General features: G+C 37.9%; 2 protein-coding genes across 4 annotated transcripts in view; one reads left to right on the top strand and one right to left on the bottom strand.

Moving 5' to 3' along the window:
• Nucleotides 1-7,670, top strand: part of ANKRD34B (ankyrin repeat domain 34B) — a 17,215-nt gene extending 9,545 nt beyond the window's left edge. Inside the window, exons 4-5 of the transcript XR_012635479.1 lie at nt 319-3,209; nt 7,568-7,670. The gene's annotated coding sequence lies outside the window, so the exon portion shown is untranslated. The remainder of the gene's footprint in view (nt 1-318; nt 3,210-7,567) is intronic.
• On the bottom strand, nt 5,043-18,496 carry FAM151B (family with sequence similarity 151 member B). 3 transcript variants are annotated; one of them, XM_074931215.1, is made up of 6 exons: nt 18,370-18,496; nt 18,128-18,253; nt 16,181-16,346; nt 12,547-12,764; nt 10,724-10,859; nt 5,043-8,534 (listed from the first exon to the last, which is right to left on the bottom strand). In XM_074931215.1, the coding sequence occupies exons 1-6, from the start codon at nt 18,386-18,388 to the stop codon at nt 8,384-8,386; spliced, it is 816 nt and encodes a 271-aa protein (XP_074787316.1). In that variant the 5' UTR covers nt 18,389-18,496; the 3' UTR covers nt 5,043-8,383. The 3 variants fall into 3 exon arrangements, with proteins under 3 accessions (XP_074787316.1, XP_074787319.1, XP_074787318.1); XM_074931218.1 differs by adding an exon at nt 16,768-16,976 and having other exon boundaries at nt 5,068-8,534; nt 18,128-18,431; XM_074931217.1 differs by adding an exon at nt 16,768-16,827 and having other exon boundaries at nt 5,068-8,534; nt 18,128-18,430.
• Nucleotides 18,497-18,572: the final 76 nt, after the last annotated feature.

Raw genomic sequence — 18,572 nt, 5'->3', positions numbered from 1 at the left:
TTTGCTGAAGGTATGAAGTCTGATTTCTGCTGTACTGATTTTAAAATTAATTAATATATGACATTACTGGCCCCTCAACCGAAACTGTAATTTTTTTACAAAATGGTCAGAAAAATGGCACGTTATCTTGAGAAGTGAAGTTATTCTGTAGTGTTGCCAGTATTTTGTGCTTAATTTTTGATGCAGAAGTCTATTTGAAAGGTTAATGTTTATTGTTGCATCGATGTTACAAGTGACCTTCAAAGAAAAAATTGTTCAGTGTTGTTCTCTTGATGTTGTTATGATGCATAAATAAAAGTTATTTTTTCCCCCATGCAGGGAATACGGAAATAGACATGTCCTTTTATTCACCACTTAGGAGACGCTGAGTCACTACCAAAGGTACTCGCTCGTGTTTCTCAGGCCATCTCTATACAGGAAAATTGGAACAGTTAATTAGATTTAATCCAACATAGCTAGATTTGTACAAAGTATTGTGTGAGAGAGGCTCTTTGCATCTGTTGGTAGCTTACTGAACTTCCACTTCAGTGATGATACACTCCTGCCATCTTTGAAGTCTTAATCCTCGTCATTTTCCAGCCATCCATACTGTCTTCTAAGCAAAGAATTAGCAATTGCTAATGCTAAATCCCCACACCCTGACACAGTAAAGTTTACAAACAGCAAAATACCTTTCAGGTGTTCTTTATGCATCTTGATATAGTAAACACCACAAGCTGAAACTTCTTCCTTGCTAGTTTTCTCTTAAGATCTGTGGCCTCCCCATCCAGAAAAAAACATCTGGACTAGTTTTCACACAGTGAAAAATTAGTAAAGCGCATCCACTATAATTTACAGAAAGGTTGATGGCATAAAATCCTTAAACATTTAAACTACATAAAATGGAGGTGACATTTTTGTGAGCAAGCATTCCTGTCAACACAAGTTACAGCTTACAGTAAAACACACTACCTATAAGATTATCGATTTTGAATCTAGGTGGTAACTTTAGAAAGGTGAAAATGAATTTTTATACTTTTGGTTTTCATTTTCTCTGCAAAATGCTGTGAAACCATACAATGAAAGTAACTTCTAGACAAACAGTGGTGGCCTCATAAAAAACAGTGATCAGCTAAAAAACTTCATATTTTGGTTTAAGGAATTTAAGAAGAGCAAGTCACTACACAAGAATGCTGTAAAAAAGCAGTTTTCAAGGTTGTGTTTAAGACATGGTGTTCAAAGTACAGTTTTCAAAATGTCCTTTCTTGCACTTTTGGTTTTGCTTTAAGGAGAAAGGCGTTTGGGAGTTGCCTTGTTTTGGTTTTTGTCTTTTACAATTACACAGCACTTCTAAAAGAGTATTGACATTATTTGGTGCAGCTACACAAGAAAAATAGTGAACTAAAACGGTCATTAAATTCCTTTTTTTCCTTATCAATCCTTAATAAGACCTTCATCTTTCTGCATCTGTTATGCAGTACAACTAATTAATTTTCCAACTAAAATAAGGTATTTATAAATAAATGGATTCTTACATTAGTAAACCATTATTCTGTTAGCTGGCTATTTTGTTCATGTAATGAGCTTGGCTTGTTACAGCAAGGCTAACATTTGTCACAAACAACCATCCTACTAAAAACATTCACACTGTATTCATAAAAGGGACATACTTTTTTTTTTTTTTAAATTAAATTAATGTTGAAATCCAGAATTAGAGGGAGGAATGCCTGTTTTAAGATATTTCCCAGTATTTCCCAGCCACACATTTTCACCTGAAAGTATTACTGGCATTGTAATACCTTCGAGGAGATCAAGTCTGATAAGGATACATCTTAAGAATAAGTAGTGGGTTTTTTCAGAGTGGAAGGGATTTTTTTTTTCTGATTTTTTTTCAGAGTGAAAGGGAAACTCCAATTTTGATGACTATTTGCTCTAATAAAATACCAGCTATTAATCCTTTTTAAAAGACAATAGGTCTTACACTCCTTTACACAAGTTAATCTCATTTTAAAGTATATACAAAATTCCTGTTCTTTAACGAAGATATCTGTTAAAGCTCAACCAAGATGAAAGTAAATTTGTAATAACAAAACTATAGGAAATACAGAATTACTTAGAACTCCTTCTGCACCTATACTAATACTTTACAGCAGTATGCACTATGTAGCAGGTGAAACGTGTCATTAAATCATAAAGAAATCCAGGCTGAAAGGAACCTCTCGAGGTCTCATCCAGCCTCCAGCTCAATGCAGGACTTGCCTCAGCCACACTGCTCATCTGTAATGAGATTCAGGAAGCCAAGGTATCAACACTTCAACATTCACGGAAGCACCAGAGAGCTCAGTTATCACGGTGAAGTCAAACCCACTATTTTAGATTTAACCATAAAGATGGCGTCTCCTGTACTAGCACGATATTGTAGATCTAATGTTGATTCAGAGGTTTTGTCCCAAGCAAGAAAAAAGAAGTGATTTTATATTCAGCCATTTAAAAAACATGCCAAGATCTTAAATCAAACAGTGAAGACTTTTTTTTAGCATTGTATACAGTCCAGTTTATTCCCAAATTTCTGAAATCCAGATGCAGATGTGTGCCGATGAACTGTAATTAATTTCTGTATTTTTTTCCCTGAAGGCATTAGCTAGCAATTTTTAACACTTTCACGAGCTGCCACAGATGGCATGAGTTACAGCCTTCTCTCTCAAAAGCTAGTCCATTTTCAAATATAAACTTGACCCGTACATACGTTTTTAAAAACATAACAATGACAAAACATGTTTTAATTCTGCTTGGACAGATTCCCATTGAGATTATGAATTTGCATACGCAATTTTTTTTTTTCTGCTACAGCAATGAGAGGAATCACAATTAGGCAGTGAAAGCAACAGTTATAGTGACAGAAGAATCACTGAAAAATCCAAGGGAACCCAGCCAAAGTATATTAAAAAACACACAATTGCCCCCAAAATTTAGATGTTCAGAACTCAGAAGATGATAGAGTACAATACTTTGAATTTTACTAGAAGCACAATAAAACATAATGCTTCTTTATTACAGGTTTTAATGAATAAGCTCTGTTGTGGCAGCCTCAGATGTTATTGCCAGCTCCTTATTGCATCCATTGGCCAGAAGTTACTGCTCCTCTCTAAGGGAACACAGACCTTAATGCCCCTGTGCAATTTGGAGTAACTGCAGTGTGGAGTATCTTCTTCAGCCGTGCTACTAAAAGGGTAATGATTCAATAATTACAGTAATTTGCAGCAAAGACATATCAGAAGTAATTGTAGCTGGAAGAAGGTAGTAACATCTTTCTCCACTGGAGAGTCATACACCAAATCTCATCCAGCAAAGCCCTAGAAGAAGCAAGGAACTAAAGACTAACACAACACCCTGGCTTGGAAGTTACCTAGCAGCCCTTACTTTTGCATGTAGGTTGGTACAAGATTTACAGAAAAAACCTCTTGGTAAAATAGTAAATGTAACAAGCTAATACACAGAATACAAGCCTAGGCACCAGGAAATCATGTGGCATAGGCAAACAGAAACTCCTGAATAAACGCCTGTGAGCATCAAAACACAGCAGTTACAAAAAAATTGATTTCCAACTGAAATTTTAAGAAATAGTGTGGTAAAAATGGTTTCTAATTAACATAAAGCTCATGGAAAAAATGTTTCTTTAAAAAATTGTCCAAACACTTCCTAATCTTTCCTTATCTTAGTAGTTTTATCCTTATTAAAACAAATACTCTCTGAAAATTGAAATAAATTTTAAATCAATTAAAATAAATTTTAGAACATTGAAACCTACAGTAAAACTCCCCTGACTCTAGGATATAATGCAGGATACAATTAATAATACTCTAATGGGCTCTCCCTAACCCTTAAAAAAACCCCCATCCCAAACATTTTTAATACTCCAACACTGCAGTTTATTTTTTTCTTGAAGAAAAGGAAGGATAGGGCCATTTCATCACCAAGTTATTAAATGAGTTTAAAAGACTTCTTGTAAGTCCCTAGCTCTCTCAATCACCAATAATGAGTTCCTGATGGTGGGCTGCCGGAGGTTTATGTAAACTTGATTCTGCACAAGGGGACTTGGCAGGTTCAAATACAGCTTCCTGGGGCTGCTGCACAAAACAGCATTGCAGCAGGTGCTGGAATCACATTCTTCAGTATCCAAACAAAGCACAATAAAAATCGCAAGTGAAAGCTTTACAGTGCTTGGACTCAAACATTAAATAGAGTTTAATGGATAGTGCAGAAATAAGTCTGTAGTAACAATAGCAAAAAGCCTGATCACAGCCAGCTGGCTGATAAATAAAACATAAAAGGCTTTAATTTGAAGGTTTTAACTAAGAAAGGACTGGGTTTTTTTCAGTCAGAGTATGCCAAACCTGAGTAATTCTTCAAATGAATGCTGAAGATGAGTATGTGGACAACTGCTTTTGAAAAAATGTGTCTTTGAAGGCATTTTCCTCGATTCCACAACCCATTTAAACAATACAAACCTCAGAAAATCAGCTTCTGTTTTGCTTTCATCAGTATACTGACATGTTACTGCAGGATATTATTGATTAGTTGTGCAGGACTAATGATGTCAATTCTCTTCTACAACATGTTATTTTATCTGTTTAGTAAGTTCTATCACATTTGCTGACAGGTACAAAGCTTGAGCTAAACTTGCAGGAAATTAGAAATGTTTTATTAATCAGTTAACTCACCTGGACATCCTGAACAATACCTAATTCCATGAAAGTCAACTAGATTTTTCATGTAACAAGGACAAGTCTAAAAACCTGGCTGAAAGGTATCAGCAGACATGAAGCAACTGATAAGAGAAAATGATTCCACAAAGAGGTGGCAGAATTTACAGCTCCTAAAAAAAGTTTTAAGTACAAGAAATAGATCCCTGACAGAAGGTAAAAATAAAAGACAGCAACAGTTAAAGTAAAATAGAGCTGCCACAGAACCCTGTTTCCAACAGAATAAATAAGTGGCTTTCATCTTACCTTTATTACCTTATTGCCAGCCCCACAGTTAACACATCTCATTTTAGAAGGAGAGCATTTGTATGAAGACTGGCATGAAAACAGACAAATAAATTCAAACAAATTTATTTATGTGCAAGTCAGACCAGACCAACCTAAACAACATAAACAACTTCATGGGAAACTAACAAGAGATGGGTGAAAAATACATACAGAAATTCAGATATATAGGATAACCCATACAGAATAACTAAATTCACCACATACTCAAACCCTTCTGTCACTGCAAGAATGCTTCATCAGATTAATTTCTAGCATTCTGTTTAATCTAGTTTTACATGTCTTGTTACCTTAATTAATTTTTCTGGTAATCCTGATCATGTCTTCTTTTAATTTTATCTGAATATTCCTGTTTATTCGTATCCATATATATTACTTAGTGATATTTCTTCCACAACGCCTGCACCCTTGAAAATAATTCTGGCAATTGCTAATGTTTTTTACTGTGCAGTTCAACCAGTTTTAACAAATCCTAATTCTTCAGGTGGGAACTGCTAAGTGGGAAAAAGGTTTCTCGATAACACAAAAGTTTGCCAGTGTGGACACAAAAGGCATAACCAACTGAAAGACAAAATCCCTTAAGTCAATAAATGTAACTGCCTGCAACAAGGAGGTAAAACAAGATCTAGGAGTCCATTCCAGTCCGACACGTTTATATAAATTGTAGAACAAAAAGACAACGATATATACTTGTCTTTAAATCTATTAGAAATAAACGTATGGCTAGAAAGTGTTGCTGCTTCTGAAGGACCAGCAGTCTTTTGAAAAGAAATCTAGACTAAGCCTAGAACTAGTCAAGTGTTCAAGAAGAATAATACAAAAAACTCAGCACTTTTTAATGGCACCTTTCATTCAATAAATAAATGTGGCTACAGCAATGTGTCCTCGAGCTATTTTCTTTATGTCCCACAAAAGCAAATTCTGTTTTTCAGACACCTGCCTGACTCATTCTGGCTAATGCAGCTACGTTGCACTTGATTCCAAAAGCTGGCTGATGTCTCCTAAGTGATTTTGTTCAATGGTATATCCCAGAAAACAGAAATCTCTGAACTGTATTACTTCCTATTAGTTTATTGTGTGTACTACAGAGTCAAAGCAAGTCTGTAACTTTGGTTTAACTGGACCTTTGGTTATTCATAGATCCTGTTCTCCCTGATGGGGAATTATGTGAAAGGGTCATTATCCATTAAAAAGACACATGATCAGATCTGCTAGCACACTTGTTCACACAATAGCTCCTGAACCTGTTTTAGTGAAAATGATCTGGGTTAGAAAAAGGTCCTTTAAGTATTTAAAATTTTTTCCATAGTTATGATCAGTTAGGGAACACTTAATCTCTCTTCCTCCCATGGTTAGCAAAGTGTGCATGCAAAGCTCTAAGAGATACTATAAAGAATGGAGAGGTTAAATCTGTTCAAATCACATCATGTTGTCACAATGAACTAAAAATAAATAATTTGTCCCAATTCATTAAAAAGAATCACACTGCGAAACGTGACCTTTTGGTGGTTACTGCCATTCATGCTGACTGATTCTGTAAATTAAATTAAGTAACTATTCCAAGTACAACTAGATAGTTTTCTCCCTTATTTTAGAAAATATTTCCTCATTTTTCCAAGTATATTTTATCTTAGTAGTTGACAAAAATGATGAAAGCTGTACTCCTCAAGAAAATAAAACAATTATTAGCTAAACCTGGTGAACAAGCATAGGTAACAACCAGGAATCCTGAATTGTAATGACTGCATGAAATCACCCTATTTCAAGACTCAGGATTAATAAATACAACTAACTTTTATATCACAGTTGTACTAATGCTATGTAAGAATCAAAAATCGCTGTAATTAACTCTTCAGTATTAATCGCCTGTCCAGTGTTGTGTAAAACATCAAAGTTAACACAATACCTGCGGGAAGCATGTGAGAGGAATGGGTAAAGGAGGACAAGAAGATAACAGGTTAATAATGTCTCTTCACAGGATCAGCTTTCATTTAGGAACCAAAATCTCCTCTTGATGTTGTGAAAAAAGCCTTTGTAATGTTTGGCAGAAGGCAAGACCACACACCTTGTTATCTCAATCTGCAGAGATTTCAGTATCTGTATTAATTTTAAGAGATGCAGAAACAAAAGAGGCAAAACTGCTTAAAATTAAATAGGTCGGACTCTTCCTGCAGGTGATAAGCATGGTTGCAATATTTTTAGTTTTTCTCAAAGAGAAGTTCAAGTTTTGAAAATTTGTGAATTTTTATTCTGAGTGTTAAAAAGATGCACAAACCAGGAGAATGTAGAAAAAAACTGTGCTATCATGCAAATGTACAATTTTTGCTGTAAACACTAATCACTGTACAGCTACTTCATTCCTAGAGCCTCTGGTTTCAGAAAGGCTGCAGAACATTTTACATTCCTCCTGCTATACTTAAAATTTAGTTTCAAACTCCTGAAAGAACCACTAGTACTTCTCTCTTACAAAACACTGTATCTCTTTTGATGCTCTCTGATGCATACCTCACTGTAATCCATCTTTGTGCTCTCATGTACAGAACTGGACTGTTCTTCATTTTGGAGGTTCTGTTTGCCCCAAGAGCTCCTGCAGCGCAGCTACAACTTCAGCTCAGCCTTCTCACAATCCAAGGACTATGCTGCTGATGGCTCAAGAAAGCACGGAAGCAAGCCATGGTGTGGCATGCACAATTACTGCATTGCAGAGAAACTGATTTGTTTTAATTCAGTACAAATAACCTTTCTCCCTGGAATGTCTAGCATCATGGATCCCACTCTCCACATCCAGCAAACAATATCTTCTGTTGACGAGGAGTGAAAGCATTATCAGTTGCAATGGCATTAAAAATGTCGTGTATCACGATATGCTACAAAATAACCCCTTTGGGAACTGCAGGTTCTGTACTTAATACAGTCTTGACTCTCGTCCTCCCCTATAAAAGGCAAAACCAGGCTTTGGTAGACACTGACTGTCCCATAGACATTGTCTTACACAAAAGCAGTAAGGAGCAAACTACTGTGGTCCACAACTATCAGCTGGGGTCATTCTCCTCTTTACATACTTGCAGGAAAGAAGTACTAGTGTATTTAGGTAACGTGAGTAGCCTTTACTACATGCCACTGGGTGAATGAATGTACATATGGTGAGCAAGTAACAACTCTGACCTATTAAAGTTGGTATTAAATGTCTATTTGAGAAGCCTTTCAGTAAAGTGTTATGCAAAAACTCCTCCAATAACCACAGCTGTGTTCTATACAATTCTTTTGGAAAGGAAAATACATTTCCCTGAACAAGAAATCTTCACGTTTAAAGATACTAAGTACTATAAGGTTAGAGATTGCCTGCTTTCTATCTACTATTCTACTCCTATGGCTTTTTTGAATTCAGAATTTTGTGGCTCCAAGATGTCGTAATACACCCTGCTTTTATCGAAGTTTTCTCGGATGTAAAGCAAATCTTCTACAGAATACACATCTTCCTTTCCTGTCCAAACAGTGAGGCTGTATCTATATCCACAAAAAAGAAAAAAAAAAAAAAAAAAAGAGAGAAAAAAAAGAGTATGTTATTATCTTAAGAAAGCATGTAAGGCAGAAAGACACTGCACTAATAAGCTCCTAAAAATATCTAGGACTGTGGTATCTTAATTTTAGGAATGTAGTTAAATATCAAAAGCTTAATCTCCTTTACATTTTGAAGTTAAGCAACCACAATTTATGCACTTTCAGAATTAACAGTTCTGTATGTCCCTGCCCTCCTCACGCCTCTACACCCATGTAAGAAGTCACCACTCTCTACCCTGCATTTGTGCTACAACCAACAGCACTGAGAGTCTCTCCAATCTTCTTGTTGCCACAGTGACTTCCAGTTACAAGGAAAAGCACTTTGCTGGATCAGAACACTACCCCCAGATACAGACATGATCAAACACATCCCGGGCTGCACTCAGGGCACACATAATGCTTGGTACAGACAGACTAGCTGAAGAATATGACTGATAGTCTTTAAATAAACCTCTAGTTGACACACACAAACTAAAATCTGCAGAGGTCTATTCCCTTGATGCTTTTTTTTTTTATTCTCATTACAGAGGTAAGTCACACAATTTGGCTCCAGTCAAACTTCAAGTTTTTGCTACTAGAGCTAAACTTGCTAGCACTTCCCAAGGAGGACTGCAAAATTTTTAACATGGACAATCCTACACCACCCAGAACAACTTATCTGTAGCCTGGCCCATTCTATGAACTGTTCTGCCAAAGCTAGCAAGGAATAAAATAAAAAAATCTTAGGTAGACATCTAGCAAAGACATTTACCAGGCTGAGCATTTAAAGTCTGACAAAGTAATAAACAGTTACAAGCAGAGTATTACAACAGAAAATAACGAGGCAATCTCAGTTATAGGTAATTTTCATATTCTCTGTTTTGTCACGTATGTGATGTGCAGCAATGCCATCTGATTAACTGAATGTATTTTCTGTACTTTATCACAAACATTTTTCTCATTAATTGCACAACTTCATTATAACTCTTAAAAAAACCTGAAGAACTCTGAAGTATCATTTAAAGTTAAAAACATTACCCTCCACAATCTCCACATGACAAATACCTAGTTTTTACCTTTTGTTTATTGAAACTATATTAATCTAAAATACAGGTAAATCAGAATTTAGTCGTATGTCAGCAAAATTGGCTCAGGAATTTCTGTCTTCTAACCAAGCCACTAAGGAAAATCAGGATTTTTATGCTAAGGTAAAGGAGAAAATCCCAGTATTTAAGTGGGAATAATGCTTGCATCCAATGAGGACTTTTTTGAGGATGGCACAGTTCACAATGTCTTAACATAGGAATGTTTTGAAATTACTTTCCCAGTTTCAAATATTTAATTCTAATTTCTCTCTCAATTCATCACTATAAATGAGAAAAAAAACCCTTTATTTTTTCCACCCTGTTGTCTCTAATTACTTAGAAATTTTCCATACAAGTCACTGTCTTAATTTTTCTGTCTTGGGTTTTGACCTTGGTTGGTGCTTAAGGAACAACTTTATTGAAGTGTAAATAGACAGAGTAGGTGAAAAAGATGAGTAAAAGACAGTATGTACAAAGCAAGTTTCAGTCTCACTCTATTACATATAAATAAATTTTTTCTATGAGATTGTTACGGGTTTCTAAGAACTATACTTAGAAGGAAATATTAAGTCAGTGTTTGGAAACCACTGAATGTATTTCAAGTACTTAAGCAAAATCAGCTTCGTAGAACATTCATTAGTTTTCAATCTAAAAATCACCTTTAATGTTTTTATGGCACATTATTACAAAAAATACAAATATTGAATCCAATAAAAAGTATCTATAAAATGTAAATACTTAATTCCAAATTGCAACAACCAACTACTTGGTTTATTTAACTACATTCTTCTTGAAATGTTTATAATGTAACTGGATTAAAAACCTACACAAGATTCACTAGATATATTAAGCAATTTTAGAAGAGACTTTTGGAATTTTATTATTTCAAAGAAATGAATAGTGAACACTTCTGTATGACAACACAATGTAAGAACTGAAGGAATTAATCTAGAAGAAAAAATATTTTCAATGTAAGGAATAAGTATGTACACATAACTGTGCTATACTTAATATAAACAGGTATGTGTCTTTGTAATAAAGACAGCTAAAAATACAGGCCCTCAAACTTACCTATCTGACTGCTGCATTAACCAGCAGAGCTCAGATATTGACTGTCGAACTAATGCTGCTCTTACAGGGAAGGTTACACACTGGGGAAGTGCACTGCATATCTGAGCCATTTCTTTCACCATCATCCAATCATATCCTACAATAAACACCATTTGATTAAAAAGAATTCTTCACAAATACAACCTCTATAAAGACACAATAAATTCTAGAATGGCCAGGTTGCAAGGTAATACAAGAGCAAACATGGGTTTTGTGAAAATATCTCTAAAATGAAATAATTATAAACAAAAAATGTCATTGTCCCAGAAAAGCAATACCAATACAGAAAAATAAACTTACACTGAAAATATTTATTTCTATTAATTGCAGTATTATTTTACATAAAGCTATAGAATGTGGTATTTTCTAATGTCCCGGAAATTGTATCTTTGCTCTCTCTCTAAAAACTAATATTGCCATTGACTTCAACATGGACTAGTTTTAACTTGACAGTGACCCTTAAAAACCAGAAACATTTTGAAAAATTTAGAAAAAACCTGAATGAATGCAGGAGAAGACTTTAAATTATAAAGAAATGAAGTATGTAAAATGTTTTATAATTTAAAAATGTTAAATTCAAGCAATCTAAAATGCTTCATGTGCCTGCTGTTGAGATTTTTACAAGCACTGGAGCTAGTTCAAATGGTATTTAATATTTTCTTATTTCTACAGGCTATGAAAATCTTAACTTCAATAACAGTTAATTTTTTTTCTCAAGTACTCATATGCAATGTGGTGACTGAAAAGATTTAAAAGCACCAAATCCTAAAAAAACAGATTTTGTTGGGCAAACAGCAACTTGTAGTTGAAATCAGACAAATAAGCTGCTTTTCTCATGTCTTACACACGCTTAATTAGCATCACCATAAACTGAAATGTAGAATGGAGATAAAAGTTACATTTATTAAAAAAGATTACTCAGTACAGTACATCCAGTACATTCTTTCCAGCAACTTCTTACTGCACTGAAAATACTTTGGACAAAGTCCTATATAGTTTAATAAAATTACTGTGTAACATACATCAAAATCCTCATAACACAATATTAAATCTTGCTGATGAACAATGAGCTATTTGGAAAGGTGTGTAATTTTGCCCTTGTAGTCACAGAGAATATTGGTGGGGACTACACTACTGCACACAAATGTATGTGCATGGGAGTAAAACACGCTAAGAAAGCAGCTATGAGAATTATGGGAGGAAGCCTGTGAAAAGCACCCTAGGATAAAGGTTACACGTTCATCATCTAAATTCAAGTTAGGGATTAACCATAAGAAACTTCAATTAGACTCTTAAACCTGAGATTTAAAAAAGCTACTAACATCAATAAATTGGAAAATTTACTGCAAAAATTCAATTATTCAACAGAAATATGTTAAAAACAATGTTGGCCTACAATTTGATTTTAGTTATCTACTGCAAAAGCACAATGATGGGGTTTTAAATTTCCAGCTGATCTATTTTTCTACAAGGAAACATGCCAGAATTCCAGTTACCCAACCAATCCTCCTAGGATTCAGGGAGCAGACTATCGGGAACAGGGTGTAAGCAATCTGTCCCCAGAAATTCCTCAATATGTGTAAATAAAGAACAAAATATTGTTTAACAACAAAAATACCAGTTTTTTATACAGTTCTGCTGCAGCCCAAACACTGAATTAATTGTTATAAAACACTGGAATCTATACCAATAAACAAAATAATTCTTCTTACATTCACTATTACTTTCAAACCGATCAGGTAAAACAGACTATGCAGTGTAAGCATTAAATTTTCCATCTTTACCTTTATTGTGTTTGTCAGGGTGCCAGCCAGTTGTCCATCCCAGTGATAAGGTTACTTTTGGAAAGAATGAAGTGACAGTGTCGAGGAACCCTTTTGCATCCACTACAGAACTCCTTCCATTAGGTCCCGGTAGGATGTCTGCATTGATCCACACAGGTTGCCTCAAACGCTGCTTCACGTGCTCAAGAAGCTGCAGGGAAGGTCCTACGGCTTCTAGGCTGTACATGTGGGGGAGACAAGACACCTCTGACTGAAGATGGGAAATGTGTAGTACATATCTAGATGGGTACGTTAACGAAACTCTCTGTGAGCCAGAGAGCAAATGCTGAGGGCATTTTCTGCCGTAAGATGACTATTACTGTTGGTGTAAAGCAGCGTAAGCCTCCGGTCTCCCTACTGCCCAATATGATCTTCTGCATGGCTCCTATCTCATGGCTCTTCCAACTCCTCACCTGTTAAGACTTGGATGTTTTTGAACTCTTAGGAAGGATTTTAAATAAGTAAGCCACTGCAGGCTCTAACACCTCCGCAGTGGTTGTTCCCACAGCTCAAAAGTGTGGCATAGTAGTGGTAGCATGAATTCTGCCCATCAGACGTTCATCCTATCGCTAGTTATTAAGTATGAGATGTAGTCACTTGAGCAACCAGTGTAGCACCACTTCTAAGCATTTAACAAAATATTTTAAGTCACATACTCTCACTGTTCTCTCAAATCAAAAGAAAAAGTGTTAACTAGACAGCAAACAATAACCTTTCTCTATCCTACCAAAAGTTTCAAATTAGCAGTATTGTGGAAGGAAAGGAAACACGGAATAATGGGGAAAAGGAATGAATGCCAAGGAAACATGTAATTTTTCTCTCATAGCAAATTAATTAACATTCTGTGTAACATTCAGGAATTTAAAATCATTATGGTCAGATTTGTTGTTTCCTTACTAATAGTAAGAACCAGTATTTTCTTCTGTGAGTTGTAAAAAGCTCTGAATAAGCCACCTTCGAGGTTTTCCTCAAAATCTTGCCATGACCTGATACAGAATCGAGCTAAGAGAAAATTCTTCATGTTGTGTGGGAAAGAAGCAACATGCCACAGTGTTGTTCTGCAGGGTGTTTCCCAGTTCAACATCCTAAACTGGTCCCTCTGGGTGCCATAGGAGCACCAGGAAAAGGAAGGACACCATGAAGAGCAAGGAGAGATCACAGTTGCTCCAGCTTACTTGGATATAAGCCACAGGCTACATGCTCGGGGTGCTTGTCTGAATAACAGAGATGATGGCTATCTGCTACCATGTCTTCCCACTTGCAAGGCCATTGTATCTCCAGCCTCTTACACTAGTGCTGATGCTTGCCTTAGCAGCAGTGAGTTCAGGGACATAAAGTGGTAAACAACTATTCTCATTGTTTTGCAGGGATGGTTCTGTACCAACTTATTCCTTAACCTGGGTCATGACGAGGTCAGATGAATCATGTCAAGACCTGCAGCCAAAAATGGGAATGGCAGCCAGCTGTTACAGGAGGCTAGCTCTAAAGCTAAAAATTGTCCCCTCAACTGCCTGTGTTGTTTCCTGTGAAAAGACATTTTGTACATTTTAACTTTTGTATTGCTGAGAGAGCGGCAGGAATTCCACTCAATGCTTTCAGTCCTTATTAGCTAAAGTCTTAGAGAAAAGCTAGTAATGGCTTGTGTTAACATTATTGGCTCAAGTATTTCTCCCCTTGTCCGAGGCTGGAGCAAGCCACATTTTCCATATACAGAGGATGTCAAAGCCAGTGGAATGACTTCCTTCTTACTACACAGTACAACATAATGTAAAAAGGAAAAAGCCCAAAGCAGAATCTCTTCAAATAAATAATAAAAGCCCCCAGACAGCACTGTTTTTATTGCACAGCATTTGGAAAATTCAAATGTATTGCTGGCTCCCTTTGGAATGACTCTGGCATTTTTGAACTGGGACTCTCAAGTCCTTTTGCAGAATATATTCATTCCTGTAGATAAAGCCAGCAGGAAATGTGCTTATGTGGTCAATCAAACTGACAGAAATATACAAAATATTTCTTTTAAATGCTGTTGAAATAATCTTCAAAACTTCAGCAATGGTATCCAAAGAAACATTATCCAGAAGAACATCAAATTCTGTTATCACTCATTTGACTGTATCTGCACTGTGTGCTTGTATTTTTTAAATGCTTTTATACAATTAGACTTTTACAATGCAACGTAATTTTAAAAGCTTTTCTAAATCACTGCACTTGGCTGAAAATTCCCTGTGGAAAAATAAGAGGTAGATGTTTTTAAATTAATTTAACCAGTAATTAAAATGAAAAAACAAAAACCAAAACCTTACAAATAAACCCAAACAAACACCTACTTCTCTCGTCCTTTCCCTTCTCTGTCTAGGCAGACATTTACAGATTCTGTAACAATAAAAGCATTTTGCCTGCTCACATCTTTTGTATTTTCATGAACTTTCACATGAAAACTGTGATCGCATTACACAGAACAACAGGTACGAACCACATTTTAGAACTATCTAGTTGGGGTTTTTTTCATTTCTATAGCATACTTAGACATTAATGAAGCTCTTTTTAATGTGTAGGTGAATTCTCCATCTGCTGCAAAAATAGACGTTGTACATGCAAATTCGGACAAAGCTGAAGTTAGGAGTTGCAGAGGTATGTCTGAAAATCACAGCTCATTTAAAACCCCATTTCAAACTTTTCAAGGCAATCTCATGCAGTTTTCAGGTACATTTTTCATTAAAGACAATGAAAGAGCTAATGGCTAAAATTCTAAATGAACCCCTGAAATTTAATGTTAGACCAAACTGAATTTACTTCACTATACATGCACCTCACCACATAAAAAGGAGGACAACTTTCTTGTATTACAAACCATGCTGAAGAGATCTACCACCACCTCATATGTCGTATGAGATTAGATATTCAAAGGCGTATACCTGATTCTTGAATTGAGACATCCCCCATAGATTGCTAGTACTGGAGCTGATCAGGAAACGGGATTCCTCTTCTTTGGGGGGAAAAATAAAAAGCTCTGGGAAAACAGAGGTATCATGCTGGTATGGGATGATGTTCCTAAATTATTATGAACTTCAGCAGACCTGGGAGTTGGCTTTTCAGCTAGCTTTTCAGCAGATCCTTGAAAAATCTTGACAGTTTCATTCCCCTTCCATGGTAGAGAATGACACCAAGAAAGCTAGGTGACAGCAGGAGAGACCTGTGTGCTCCCAGGCAGAGAGACCCAAGGGCTCAGCTCCTTTTGCAGCCTCGGAGCCACTGTCCGATTTCCTCAATGGAAGGTTTTCTTTCCCAATTCCTTTGCACAAGCAGAAAACTGATAGGAGCTTTCCAGGCAGGCACTATCACTTCAACAGCAACTCAGTAACTAATTCACTGAATATGAAGTAATTATTTTCAGTTCAAAACACTTTTAAAGCTTTTATTCTTGTAATGCATTTAGCAATACTGTTTATATTTCCTCATTTTCTGTTCAGGAAGGAATACACTAAATTGCACAGTAAGAAAAAGTTTTATCTAATGTCACCAAAAGATAACTAGCACCACCTGCATAATCATTAATTAGTAAGAACGCAAACAATATAAATTTGTCGTGAGATACCTCTTAAAATCCAGCTTGATGCCTTTATTTGTGCTGACAATCTCTTTTAGCCATTCCTGCAATGTGTTGTCACTGTCTGTTTCAGGTGGATGAGCCATGATAGGCTCTCCATTTCCTCCCTTGCCACCACGAAGAAGAACATCTGCTTCTATCATGTGAACATCACCTGTTGATTTAAAAAACAAATACTCGAACAGAAGCCAATCCAATTGTTACAGTGTCTGCTTCAGAGTAACAATTACAGGCAAGTCCTTCTACTTTCCACTGGTCTGTCCACACTTACACCATAAAGATCAACCAGTTTGACCAAAAGAGATGCATGCTTTGGGTACTTTAGTCATTAAACTCTTTAGAAATCTGTAAGCATGTGAAAATTGGCCTTTGTTGATACATTTGGCCACATTTTTTTCAGACGAACAGCAAAATGAATATCCAACATGTGAATCCACCCTTGAGAAATTTCAAGTATTTTCCTCTTAAAACAGGGTTCCAGACAGAGCCTTTTAGAAAAAAGGTCAACAGAAGATTTTAACACTGCCAGAAACTGAGTACTCCCCTTGTCTCATTCTCAAAACTGACCAACCTACCTCAGCCAATACTTTAAAAAAATGTCATCCAGCCAGAAACATCTGCCAGGAAAATGGTAGCTGAATCACAAGACAAGAGAGTGGAAATCTTAGGAATGCTGCAAGCTCTTGAAAACAGGTTTCTATAATGCGAAGCATCTCAGAGTCTGAGCAGTGATACCAGCTTTACAGAGAATTCAATATTTACAATATTGAATTCAATATTTAAACTGAAATAATAAAAAATACAATAATAATTACACAGTCAATAGAAAGCAAATTATATACAAAATTACGTAAATAAATTAACATATTTTCCTAGTATTCATATAAATGAAATTAAAATTCACTGTAATAAACTGCTCACAAATAACCTGAAATACTTTAATCATTTTGAACAAAATAAGGGAGGACAGAAGTAATAAAACTGTCCTGTAGAATCCAAGAAATAACACCCAGTGTGTTACAATATTATGCAACTTCAAACCATCCTAGGAAGACCTAGAAGATCCATTCACATAGGTTCAAAACTACCCAGGAATCCTGAACTGTTTCAGGAAGAGGAGACAAGATTTGCAGTACAGCCCCGACAAAGCCTCCCGAGCACCCATCCCGGCAGCACTGCAGCTGCTGCTCAGCAGGCACCCGGGGCAAAGACAGCTTGAAAATTTCCCCATGAGGTTTTGCTCCACCGACTGCTGCCTTTTTAACAGCACTGTTACTCCATGGATGGAGGGATGGACGGACTTCTAATCAGGTAATTTCCATTCTGTTTTCCTGAGCAGCTGCACAAACAGGAGTGTCAGCACAGGGGAAAAGGTGACCCACCATCAGAATGAAGAGGAACGAACAGGGACAACGGCTGCACAGCCTGGGGGATCTCCGTGAGCTGTGGTCTGACCTCAGTACGACCACACCAGAGAAACCAGTTTTACCTGCAGCAGCTTTTGCGTTCCCCTATGCAAACATACAAACTGAACAACACTGCAGAGAAGCTTGAGTGTGTGAAACCAGGCGGCTCCTTAACCTTGGCACCGGTGTGCTGGGGGGGGGGAGGAGGAAGGGCTTTATGAGTCTGAAGGTCTGACCTGAGACGGGTCCTGCACGCCTGGCAGCGGGCTGTCTTTCCGCAACCAAGCGAGTTTGTCTAATATTAGGGCACCACCTCCAAGGCCGGCGCCTTGCGATGCCGGACCGGTGGTTCGCGGGGACAGACAGACAGACAGACAGCCGTCCTGGGACGAGCAGACGCCGGGAGCCTCGCCTGGAAGACAAACCGGGACCGCCCGACGGGCACGACCAGGCCCCTCTCTCCACCGACCCTCAACGTCAGCGCCGGGGCGGCCGCCCGAAGGCCGGGCCGGCGGCAGCTCACACTTACTGCTGGCGGCCTCCCCGGCCCGGGCCTTGCTGTTGGCGGCGTGGAACCACCTGATGGCTGCCGCGTCTCTCGCTCTGATGCGCTGCGCCCTCAGAAAGTGATCCACCGCCTCCTGGCTCCAGGCGCCTGCGGCGGCGCGAAGGGAGACCCCCGCTCAGCCCCGCCGCCGGGCCGCGCTCCCCGCGGGACCGGGGCGGGGGGGTAGAGGGAGCACGGCCGGCCCGCCGCCGCGCCGCTCTTACCCTGCGCCTCGTCCGCCATCGCCTCTCCGGGGCCCGCCCCGCCGCTGCGGGGGGCAGGAGGGGCGGGGGTGCGCGCCCGCGCCTGCCGAGGCGGGCGGCTGCCGGGCTGGGCCCCGCGGCGGAGCGGTGACGGGCCTCGCTCGGCCGCGCCGGGCGGGCGGTGGTGGTGCCGTCCCCGCAGGAAGCGGAACCGGCGGCGCGCA

The sequence above is a fragment of the Athene noctua genome, chromosome Z (genome assembly GCF_965140245.1).
Source record: "Athene noctua chromosome Z, bAthNoc1.hap1.1, whole genome shotgun sequence".
NCBI lineage: Eukaryota > Metazoa > Chordata > Aves > Strigiformes > Strigidae > Athene > Athene noctua.
This window is presented reverse-complemented; position numbering and strand designations above follow the sequence as displayed.

Coding starts and splice junctions, on each gene's coding strand:
- FAM151B (XM_074931215.1), bottom strand. Junction 12,765..16,180: donor ATCAAGCTGGATTTTAAGAG/GTATCTCACGAC, acceptor CCACATGTACAG/CCTAGAAGCCGTAGGACCTT. Junction 8,535..10,723: donor TTAATGCAGCAGTCAGATAG/GTAAGTTTGAGG, acceptor TTGTGGATATAG/ATACAGCCTCACTGTTTGGA.